General features: G+C 38.0%; 1 protein-coding gene across 1 annotated transcript; it reads left to right on the forward strand.

Annotated features, from left to right (window-relative positions):
• Positions 1 to 10,959: 10,959 nt before the first annotated feature.
• On the forward strand, positions 10,960 to 11,939 carry LOC129369149 (monocyte chemotactic protein 1B-like). Its single transcript, XM_055044500.1, has 3 exons — positions 10,960 to 11,192; positions 11,400 to 11,511; positions 11,685 to 11,939. The coding sequence occupies exons 1-3, from the start codon at positions 11,114 to 11,116 to the stop codon at positions 11,812 to 11,814; spliced, it is 321 nt and encodes a 106-aa protein (XP_054900475.1). The 5' UTR covers positions 10,960 to 11,113; the 3' UTR covers positions 11,815 to 11,939.
• Positions 11,940 to 12,353: the final 414 nt, after the last annotated feature.

A 12,353-nucleotide genomic window follows, 5' to 3' on the forward strand; every position in this document is an offset into this window, starting at 1 on the left:
TTAAGTAGATTGTGCTTATATTTCCTGGAACTCTGCAGCAAGATAATACAGATTACCAAGAAACAGATGGACAGCGAGGAGCCAAGGCGTCTTGACTTAGTGAAAGATGATTTTGGTTTTATCAGTTTTATCTTTTCAAAAGGAAAAACACCTACAAATCTTGCACTGTTTTGTCAGCAGCAATAAATGAGGAACATCAGTCAACAGGAACGTCTAAACATGTGTGTGTGTGTATGGGGGTGTATGCGTGTGTGTGTGTGTGTGTGTTTCGGTGCAGTAAATGTGTGTAAGTTATGTGAGTGGTTGGTGAAGAAATACACTTGGGGAAGCCGTACATCAAAACAAATTTGGATCAGGAATTTAAAAAAAAAGTTGGGTGGAGAGGATTCTCATTCTTTCACATCTGACCCTCATCCATGCTGAGTGGGGAAAATGTGCTGCTGCAGGCACTGTTGTATTATCATATTTGGAGCTGTACTTTGACACGTTTGCTCATTTTCTACCCTTGCAGCCGCAGCTTTCGTTTTATTTTGGGGGTATTTTATCTTATAGATCATTAGAAACTGATGTATTTTTGTAAAAAAATAAATAAAATGAAACAGCATAGCTGTTTTCCATTGTTTTACAATCAGTCTGTCATCTGTTACTTCTAAAGGCAGAAAAGCAACTTTAGTAAAAAAAAAAAAACACACACTTTGGACTCTGCCTGAATTACTTAATGTCAACCATTCAATCCAGCTTGGATCTACATCGGCTACGCACAAAGTAACCTCTTTGTGGAAGAACTTGACTTGATAGTGCTCACATTCTCTTTAAAACACAGCGCAGAGGTTCATATAGGGCGTGGATACCCTCGCATTCTCATTGGTGCCATTATCTTTAGGTCACACATGCAAGGCTTTATGCAAACCCAGATTGTGATTCCGTATCTTTTCTGTGTTTTCTGGTATTCGGGTTGTTGAGCAATCAATATAAAGCGGGCTGAAATTCTCGGCAGGCGTTGATGAAGAGCAGGATTAGCAGGAGAGGATTGCTCGTTGTTTTCCGAGCCGTGAGTGTCGTCTTCAGCAGGCTGGGATTGTGCCTTTTTGGCAGATCATCCATCCACTGCAGGTGTCGGATGATTTCCACTCTTCTAATCCGTCTGTCAAACTCAAACATCGGCATAGTTGCAGCGTTGTGCTGCAGAAACGATTGGTGTCACGTTTCGAAAGGGAGAAACACGGTTATCTTTATTTCACACATCACCAGATCAACAACGGGGAGTGGTGGAGCAGCCGGTGGTAGTCAGACCACTTTACATGGTGTCAGACCACTTTACATGGTGTCTATTGTGCTTTGGAAAAATAACAGACAGAAGAGCATTAAACTTATTAAATGTTTTAGATAACAGGTTTTGGTGATGGATGGTAAAGCCAGGTTTCATTTGCTGGAGTTAACAGATGTACCAAGGGGCACAGGGGTCTGGAAGTGATTGTTTGCGTTTTGACAGGAGCCAACTGATCTAGATAAGAGGAGAGTTTGTGCTTATAGTAGATCACAAAGTCAGAGGGGTTATCAGGTGGCAAGGAAGGGTAGGTGGACATTTTGGTGGTAAGAGAAGAGCAAAGAGGGAGATGGATCGGAGGTTTCTGAAAGTTATTTTATGTTTATTTTCAGTGGAGGTGATATCCATAGTGACTTCCAGGTGGTGTGAGATGTTGCTGATGAGGCTGGAGGACTGATGTGTTGTGAGGCTGGAGGAGAAAGAGCCACGGCGTGACTTTGAGACTGTGTGGAAGTTAACATTTTGTGTGAAACTGAAGCAATATCGCAGATCCAGTCATTTATGCAGAAAGACACAAACATTTCATTTGTGTTAAGAAAAATGTTACTTATATTTTGAAAAGAAGTCAGGGTTAGGGTTATACCCATTTGAGATGTATCACTATAGGACGATGGTATTTGTGAGAAATTATGTAGAAAAAAAAATAGATATGGATGTTCAATGCAAATAATTCAGGGGGAAAAAAAACAAAGTTTTTGTTGTTACAGCTTTGTTGTTTCGCTTTTTGTCCTACAACCACAAATCCAGACCGCTCTGAGTAATAAAGGCAACGTGAAAAAGGAAGAAGGGTATTAGGTCAACAGAACAAGCCTGAACCTTACAAGGTATTTTTTGGGAAAGAAAAGATTATTGTCGAGGGTGAAAAGAGGGGAGGAGAGAGCAAGGATTCAACATGTACGGAAGGAGATTTTACAGTGAAGCACAAAACTGGAGTGAAAGTGATGAAGCAAGGTGTTTCCTCTGAATTTAATTTATTCGTTTCATAATCCTGTGGACACAAGTGGAATTTTGTGTGATAGATCAAAATGAAGAAATGCACAATTGTGAAGTTGAGGGATGCCCCAAGCCAAGTGTGATACATCTGTCAACAGGATAAATCAGTGAAGTAATACACTAATATGTTCTAATAGAAAGAAATATATTAGAAAACGGTGAGGATTTAAGTATAAACGATTGTGTTGAAGAAGGTTCTCTGATCAGATAAGCAAAATGAAACAAGGAAAAAGACAAACACTCCACAACACCTTGCTTTTCTCCTGCAGGGTCAGAGAAGGTGCTCAGAGATTATGGGAAGACGGATGGAGCCAGATTTAGGGATACGTTGAAAGGAAATAAGTTAGAGGCTCCTGAAGACTGGAGGCCGAGGCAGGAGTTCATCTTCCAGCAGGATAATGACCCCAAACGTCCAGCCACAAACAGAATGTAACTATAGATTAAAGCATATTATGAAATAGGACTATTTTAGATTAGCTTGAGTCCAGAAAATGCGGCAAGACTTAAAATATTGCTTTTTATGCGAATAACGTCCTTCCGCATCATGTTTGGTCTACATTTTAAGATTCTGGTTTTAAGATGAGAAAATGTCAACAGGTTTTGGGGGTAGGAATAAGTAAGAATAAGTGGCTGTTTTGTGTATTTACATACACAAAACAGCCAAGTTAAAAAATAATAATAATAAAAACTAACTAAAAAGATGAATAATAAAGAGTGCACAGTTGATAAAGACGCTCTGTTAGCTGTGTTCATCCGTTTGCATCCTGTAGATACAGCGGTCTGCTTTAGAAATAATCCCCAGTCCTCATAACCTCTCCTTGCACCTCTTCCTGGCTCGAACAGAGGTCATGTACCCGGTCAGCATCCTGTAAATACATACACACACACACACACACACACACACACACACACACACACACACACACACACACACACACACACACACACACACACACACACACACACACACAAAGAAACAAACATCAACACACATGCATCCATGCCTGTTTTCACCAATCCGGTTTGAGCTTTGTCTCTTCCTACTGATTAACATTTAAATAGATAAATAATCATCTAAAAACAATAGGATTTCATCACATTTTGCAGTCGGTTCTGATTCAAAGTTCACTTTTTTTTATCAGGTATTAATTTAGTTAAAGTGCAGTAAAGGCATATTGTCTGCATAGTTCAGATATCTCTGAGGAAGAAATGAGCAGAACATTTCTCATTGCTCTGAATGCTATTGTGACTGGCTGCTTCCTCTACCGTCTCCTGATATCTGGTTTACTTCCAGGAACTTCCTCTCTAAAAATATCAGATGAAATGTCAAATTTCTGCATCGCTTGCAATGATGTATATTCTATCCATAAATCGAATACGCAAATAAATATATTAACCTCATTGGCAAAGCAGCAACTGCAATTTTGCTTCTGAATTCATTGAAATTGAAGCTCCAAGAAGGAATCTGACCCCTTTCCTTGAGTTCAGGGAGTGTCGCCTTATGTTTTACACATGTACTGGCTCAGTTTCTGTTGTACATGAATTTTTATCACAGTTTGATAAGATGATGTCAGAATGAGGAGGTTTCTGACATGTTATCTGGGAACATTATGTTAGTGAGAACAGGCACCAGATGGGCTCAGCTGTCGACAGCAGGACATCGCTTGTATTCTCACGCATGTACATTCTTCTAAAAAAAGAAAAAAAAAACACACAAAAATCTTCACCTTTAAATAACTCTTCTGTTTGTTCCTGACCGTATGCACTACGCAAGAGATGAGCCATATTAATCATATTCCCTTATAGTCAAGAAGTTTGCCAAGTAATCACAAATTAAGCATTTGTCGAATCGTCATTAACTTTCATGAGAAGTTTTAGCTGCTTGACCAAAATCCTCAGGTCCAGCAAGCTCCACTGATGTCTCAGACACAGGATTCAGCAGGACTGAACCTTTCTTGTGCAAATGATTGAATAAATAAGTTTGACAAACTGAATTCATGCCCCCATAAAGAGGATTTAAAACCATTAAATGGCTCACCGTTAAACTTTAAACAGTAGAACATTTGGCAATAAAGTTCTGTCCTGTTCGTCTGCGATGAACAGGATTTCTGTCGGCCTCAAAAGTTTTTTCAAAAATGTATCAAAAGATAAACCAACACTGAGATTTTCTGGTTTGTGTTTGTTCCGCTTTGAAAGGCACAATGCCAAATATTTGCCAACAATAATTTTCCGGGACAAATTTGACAAATTTGACTTGTTATGATTGTCCCAAGCACAATATTGTGTATGATTAAGATCCATAAACACATCTATAAATTATGATGTGATGACATTTTATATCTCAGTGATGAAGGCTTGGCCTCACAGCTCCGCAGAAACATTTATTCAGTGATTGCTTAATCTCATAGGTAAACAAGTGAAGGAAGGGATTAAGATTGAGTTTCACATTTAGCATTTAGACATTTTTACTTCTAGTTTTTGGGGGGAAAAATGAGAAAAATTCAGTTCTACATATAGGTAGCAATAAACAAATAAAGGAATATTAGGTGCTGAATTGCCATGGATTTTGGATGAACAGCAATTTGCAGAAACTCTTAAGTAGTTTGAGCAAAAGTATCGTCTTCATCCTGGCAGAAGATTCTGATTCCCCACATTACACAGAGTTCCCTGAGTTTGCATCGTGGTGTTTCTCCAAGACAACCAGCCTGCTGGCAGAGAAAATGCTCCACTGTTAAACCTGATGTCAGCAAAACAAAGTGAGTCGGTCAGGGACCAGACTTCTTTAAATGAAGCTCGCAACGTCTCAACAAAGACGAACAAAACAAGTAAACCAGAGACCGGTGGAATCGGGACAATGATGCTTTCTCAGGAGGGCGTGAAGCATTCAGATCTGTTTACATACGGACAATGTCCACAGCTTATTAACTTAGACATTTTTCTATGTTTTACTCACTTGAAAGAAACAAAACTGGAGTCTGAATTGGAATATTCAAAAGGCAACAGACACTAAAATGCTGACGCTGCAATTTTTCCGTTGACAGTAGGGAAAATCTTAATTGATTCATTCAATTAGGTCATTAACTTTGTCAGTAATTATGTGGAAAAGTGATCAAGAACAACTTTAAAAAACACAGGCAGATATTCTGCTCTGTAAGTGCAGCCACCATTAAGGAGGTTAACAGTGTCGGGGTTAAGAGGTCAAAATGGAGGTCAAAATGGTTTAAGTTTCTGCTCTTGATTTAACAGGAAACCAATAAAGAGAAGCTAAAACTGGAAGGATGTGTGAGTGGTGCCTTTTAATTCTGACCAGAAATCTTTATTGTGCTTTCTGATAATAATGTGAATCCAAGAATCGACTATTAAGAAATGAATAATAATTTTTTTAAAAACCCTTCAAACTTCTGCTCTGTGCTGTATCTACAGTCGCCACAAAGTCGAAGCAATAATTTAGCAATGGTTTGTATTTACTGCCACCTACTGGTCACTTTTATTTTTTGCCAATAGAAGATTCACCTGTTTTTATTTCAAAGGTAATTGGACATAAATGTTGCAATGCACTAAAAACAGACTGTGTTGTTGTGTTTTCGCTACAGTTGAACCACGGTGCTGCTTAGAAAACAACGTATCATTTAAAATCCAATCATTGCTTTTTGTCATGTGCTGAATGTTTCCTGTCAGCTTGATGTGGTTAACCAGTTTTCTTCACGAGATTCAACGTGCTATGTTGCTGCCTGCCGCAAGCCAGTGTCATCTTGTTTCTAGGTAAGGTTAACACATGAACCTCTCTCTAATCCGAGGCAACCACTGCCGATAAAAGAAACCAAAATCGTTGTATCATCCTGATCCATCAGTATTATCTGTTGTCAAATAATCCTCTATTGTCCCTATTTTATTTGTTTGTTTGTTTTTTTTAGCACAGACGCTCTGTGGCAGCAATTCTCACACTACATGTTTTCATTAGCTGTACTAAAAAAATCATCACATTTTACAGAAATAAAGGTTTGAAAACATCAACCTGTGTGTAATTTATCTGTATAATGTTTCACTCAGTGAACTAACTGCACAGTTGGCATTTAGTCAGGTGTGTGGGCTTTAGGTGCATAATTAGCGACTGCTAAAAAAAAATCCTGTGGCCTTAACCTCAGTCCTAAAAGTAAACTGCTATGAAATATACACACCACTGATAAATTGAGTACAAAAATCTTTGAAAGTAGCAAAGTTTACGAATTAAAGTGTTGCTCTGGTTCAGAGCTAAGTTAATGAAAACAAAAAATGTCAGGAGAAATGATAGAAATGAACTGAGCGTGTGACGCGAAGGACCTGAGGTTTGATGGAAAGTGAGAAATGGAAACTCTGCTTGAGGGTTACAGAAGGGCAGAGTGGTATACGTCTGTATCACAGATCAGCAAATTCCCACCGCAAAATTACCCGTCGTATGCGCTTACCTTTAGTCCGTGATTTTTTTCTTTCTTGACATCTACCCAGGAAGAAAGATGGTTAGAAATTCTGAGAACTAGATTTTACATGATGTTGAAATAAAAGAACGGAAACGAAATTTCACTCGTTACCTAATAAGTCCTTGTAAGTCAGAAAAAGATGAACACTGTTCATGTATGCAGCATTTTTACAAATCTAATTTCCCCCAGCAATGAAATAAATCTAACAATTGCATGCAAATTTTAAGTCAAAAGCAGATAATTAAATATATGAAATAACAAGACATAGAATGTCTTGTTACCGCCTGATATCAAATCAGACTCAACTTTTTCTTAGGTTAGTTTGGATGACAAAATGTACTTACATTGTGTAAAAATGAGAGTAATGAGAGAATGCTTTACTTTCTTCAAATACCAAGCCTTTAAACATTTTGAATCCCAGAAATCCCAGATAAAACCATCATGGCCTCAGTCTCTCAGGCAAGACAAAAAATGCAATGTAAGCATTGAGCATAAATAGAAATGTTGACTTTCACAAGTTTGGTTTATCCCTGGGTATAATATTCCCAGATGGGTGACGGTCTGTTCAAACAACAATGCAGAAGTAAAAACAATATGAGCTGAAAGGAAACTCAGAGAGAACGCACCCATTGTCCCAAAATCAACCTAAGAAGCAGGATCAAAGTTAGAAAATGCATCCAGGGACAAAGACCTAAACGTTTGGGGACATGTCCTGCGGCTGGACGAATCCAAAATTAAAGTGTTTGGCTATGAAGACAATTGTTACATTACACAAAAAATAAAGGAGAAAACCTAACACCTTTCGTTATTCTGCCTTTTAACAAATAGAAATAATTTTGGCAATCCTAACAGCCAAAAGAGAAAAGATTTGATCTGATTTAATGTTAAACTAAGAACAAAAGCGCTTAAGTCTTAAGTCTTAAGTCTTTTCATTTACAGTCATTTTCAATAAATTTGAATATTTTTGAAAATGTGATTTATTTTTGTTAGTCAGGCCTACTGTATATAGATTAATTTTGCATGGACTTCGTTGTAGATGCATTGTACCCCTGCCTCTGTTGCAAACCACAGGTTTCCGTTTGAGTAAGCAGAAGAGGAATTTATGCTGAAGTCAGCCTCCTGTTGGGGTTTTTTGGTCTTTGTAAAAAAAAAACTTAAAGGAAATGTTTTCTCGATGGTCTGAAATAAAGAAGCACTAATAATTTTCTCATTCATTTTTTTTTTGTTAATGCTTCTTAACAACCAAGTTGAAACTACAGAGAAACGAGGAGAACCTAGATAAAATATTTATCTTTGATCTTATTCCTCAAACCAATTAACTAAATTATTTGTCCTAAAAGATCAGGACTACAATTTATGTGATTTACTACACACTTACAAATAATTTGTAACCAATGTCAGACATCCTGTGCCAAAACTGAAGCTGATTGTTTGGGTGTATAATTTTACAAGATAGGGCCTTGTAAAATTGTTTAAGCATTTTAAAATGCTTCACATTTTCTCGCGTTAGAATCTCAAACTTTGACATGTTTTATTGGGATTTTATGTGACAAACCAATGCAACGTATTGCATAGTTGTTGGCTGGAATGAAACAGAGATGTAGATTTCAACATCTGTTCCTAAAATTCATAAAGTTAAATGTAGCCAACTGCATTCAGATGCAAGCTGTTCTGTGAAAGTTTTGAGTGAACAGGATCACGAAGACCAAGTAGCATAGCAGATAAAATTAGGAATTTTTCAGGGAGAAAAGTATGTGGAGGTTTATTCAGAGAAGTACACAAGGTAACGCTGAACAAGCAGGAACGTCCCAGAACAACTATCAATCTGTAACTCAACAAATTTGTACATGTCATTTTCCCATGTCAAAATAATGTTTGCATGTAGAGAAAATGGCAAACAACTGGTCTGATGAGATCAAAATGAAAGGTTCTGGTTGACATGCAAAAAGCTGTGTGCAGTGGAGACACTAGATATGGACATGAACTTGAACCCACTGTTGTCATGTTGAAACATGTTGGTGGCGACACCACAGTTAAGGCCTTTACTTGTTAGTACATTTCCTAATTTTATTTATGGGTGTTAGAGTGATGGGGAGTTGAATAAAGTAGAATAGACTTTAAAAATAATAAATAATCCATTCATGTCAGAATTATACACCACTTTTTGTTGGTAAATGACCTACGTACCAATTAAATTAATTGTGGTTAATGGTTGCAATATGTCAGGAGCTGACTATTTATTTTCTAGATAAAAATAGTCATTTTTTAAAAATCTGTGCAAAGCAGAAAAAAACCCAAAAAACTATCATATATTTGCAAAAATCTTAATCTCAACAAACCTACATGGCCGATATGGAAAACCCCTGAAACGTGTATCAGTGGCGTGAGTAATTGTGCCAGAGGAACTTTGATTAAATCAATTATTTTTAATAATGGGAACATACTTTGAGGATGATATCTTCTTGAATATATCATCAACTTTAATTTGAATCTAACCTCTAAAATCAGTTTCCTCCATGGAGCAGATGAGAGCCGGAAAGAAAAAGCGGAGGTTGAAAATTTGTCGAGACGGGCGACCGTCTGCGCTTCGTTGAGGTTGAGAGAGAACAGGAAGGCAGAATGTATTGCCTACATACATGGAAAGTAACGAGAGCGAAGAGGTGATTGGTACATCACGGGAAGTCCCAAATTAACCTAAACCAGTGCAACTAAAAGGACATCTCAGGGTCTTCCATTAAAATCTACAGTGTTAAAATAGGGAAGGTGATTACACCCCCAACCAAAACTGAAGCTGGTTCTTATAGCAAAATTAGCTCAATATGTGTAGAAGTCATTATTTTACTCTGAGAGACTCTGGCGATCTGCAGCCTAAGAATAAAAGTCTTTGTTGAGGAAATACAGAAACTTGGGATCTTTAAAATATGACAGTTTGGTCATAAGAAGGTTTAAAAACCAATTAAAATTTATATTTGATTAATAGTTTGAGAAATATGATCTCACCTGTCAAAACTCCTCAAACGTCTTGTCTCATAAACCTGAGCATGACCTACTTCGCAATAAGCTGGATTTGGTTTCTAATGACCACAATGTCTACTTTCGGCCCGTCACTTCCTGTCATCTCTCCGTTTTCGAACATGTTAGAAAAAATTTCTAACACGCATTGTGGTTAAAAAAAAAAAGCAACGTAGCATCTCCCCTCATGAAATACCCTGAAATATTTCTACACCACAATCAGCATGTGCTCAAAGCACACCTGATGGAAGAGGAAAACAGCAGTGAACCAGTGAAAAGGTTGGAATGTGAAGGGCAAATGCATAAATGCTCTTTTAACTTTCTTACCACATTGTCACTTTCCCAACACAAACTTCAATGTTTTGTATATTTTTTATAAATGAAAACTCAGGAAAAAGTGTGGTATGCATTAGCACTTACACATGATGGGGTGCAACAAGTTGTATCAGGTGTAATTCAAGCTCAAAGCGGGAACCAGTAAAAGTAAGCAATAGGTGGGAGACGGGCTGGAGAGAGTGATAAAGATTTTTCTAAGGACAGCAGGTTGTGAGTTTGGTTTTCAACAACATCTGAAGCCCTGCAGGCCTCAGTTAGTGTTAGGGTTTATGAATAACAAAAACATTTGAGAGAAATCACGTCGTGCTAGCAGTCAGGTGGCAGTAGTATGGTGGTCTGGGGTTGTCCTGCTGCTTCAGGACCTGGATAACTTACAGGAGGTAATCATGAAGGAGATTGTCCGGACAGTAGGACAATGGTTCAAAGCCAGAAGCCCCATATATGAACGACCAATTTAAAATGAAAATATTCTTTTCATTTGATCAACATGTTTTGCTTGCTTTGGAGTGGTCCATCCAGTCCAAGGAAACTTTTATTACCTGTTACTACCATTAGTAGTAACAGGTGGGGAAGATGCAAGCCACCGTGCATCTGCACATGCTGCACAGACATGCAAATGCATAAATGTATTCACACATACAGGCACATAAATGCCTGCACACCAGAAACTGAGATGATGCGACGTTCTCAGTTTCAAAGAACTTGCCTGAAACCCGCAGCACATCGGCCTCTCCCCCTCCTGTTTTCTAAACCCTTGTGCTTTTCCCCTTTTGAGAAATGTTGACCACATGACCGCAGGTTCTTTTTTTTTGTTGTTGCTTTTTTTTTTTTTTTTGCAGGTAAGGTTTTGTCATGGAACCTGTTGTTCTGCAAATGCACACACATGTGAGCTGCAAAGCAATAAAAAGGGACTCTGAGTGAAGCAGACAGACAGACAGCTCAGCCGGACCCGCGAGAACGCCTGAGAGACACCAAGACGACAGACAACATGGTGATGATGAAGAACTCCATAATCATGGCGACCTGCCTTCTGCTTCTGTCGTCCCTCGCTCTTCAGTCTTATGCCAGTAAGATCACCGGTTTTTTAAACTAAACTCTGTCATCATTTGTTAACGACTTTGAGACAACGAGAGAACTTAACTTTTATCCTCATAGAATTATTTTTGTCCCAATGTGTCTCGACGATGAAGGCATTACTTTTTCCAGGTGGAATTATTGTTCTGGCTTTTATTTTTGCATGCAAAGTTAATTTTTATTTACACCAATCTTTTCAGATTCCTTTGGCCCAGATGAATGCTGCTTCAAGTTCTATCCGAAGAAGCTGCAACAGTCGCGGGTGGTGGGTTTCCGATACACAGATGCTCTTTGTCCCATGGAGGGTGTGCTGTAAGTATCTTTAGATATCAGAAAACACTTTTAAGTTGAATCCAAGTAGTTTGTTGTTACTTTTTTTATGTGCCTAATGAAAAACAAATGCATGTTTTATTGCTTCCAGCAATCAGATGGCTTTCAACAAACAATGAGAAACTAATCAGCCTCTTTCCTCGTCTCTGTTGCAGTTTTACAATGAAAGCTGGTAAAGAGATCTGTGTCGACGCAACCCAGCAGTGGGTGAAGAACATCATCAAGTCCAAGGAGAAGAACCAGGCTAAAGGAGCGACCAACTCCACCACCACACTGTCCCAGTAACCCTACCGACCTCAATGTTCACTGAGCCAAGTCAAGATGCTGGTGGAAATATTTATCTTAAGCTCTCTGTGCACTGATAATTCTATTAATATCTATATCTATATATTTTTCAATAAATGCAAAAATCCCTGAGATGACTTGTTTTTTTGGTGTTAATTCATTGGCTTCATTTCTGTCAAACCAATTGCTAAGTTAGATTTTTAAATAAGAAATTAGGAACTGACGAACAACGAAACACAAACAATCTATTAAACTATCTTTTACAGCAAAACGACTGAAATTATCTTAAAACCGGGAAACCAAAGGGTCACGAAGGTCATCCGCTTCAATTCATTTGAACTGAGTTTACTTTGCATGCTTATATGTTTCTGATTTACAACAAATGTCACGTCAAGAACTTCGTGAGACGTTCAGGAGCAATTCATGCCCATTTATATTGAAATTAATAATGTAAAATTCACCACGTCATAATTAATTGCACACTTGTCAGTTCTATCTGCTGTTTATCACTGTTATATTCAGTTTACATTGTGAATTGG

Source organism: Poeciliopsis prolifica, unplaced genomic scaffold, assembly GCF_027474105.1.
Source record: "Poeciliopsis prolifica strain line A6 unplaced genomic scaffold, Auburn_PproV2 SCAFFOLD020, whole genome shotgun sequence".
Classification (NCBI taxonomy): domain Eukaryota; kingdom Metazoa; phylum Chordata; class Actinopteri; order Cyprinodontiformes; family Poeciliidae; genus Poeciliopsis; species Poeciliopsis prolifica.

Coding starts and splice junctions, on each gene's coding strand:
- LOC129369149 (XM_055044500.1), top strand. CDS start 11,114: ATGGTGATGATGAAGAACTCCATAATCATGGCGACCTGCCTTCTGCTT. Junction 11,193..11,399: donor CGCTCTTCAGTCTTATGCCA/GTAAGATCACCG, acceptor CAATCTTTTCAG/ATTCCTTTGGCCCAGATGAA. Junction 11,512..11,684: donor TGTCCCATGGAGGGTGTGCT/GTAAGTATCTTT, acceptor TCTCTGTTGCAG/TTTTACAATGAAAGCTGGTA.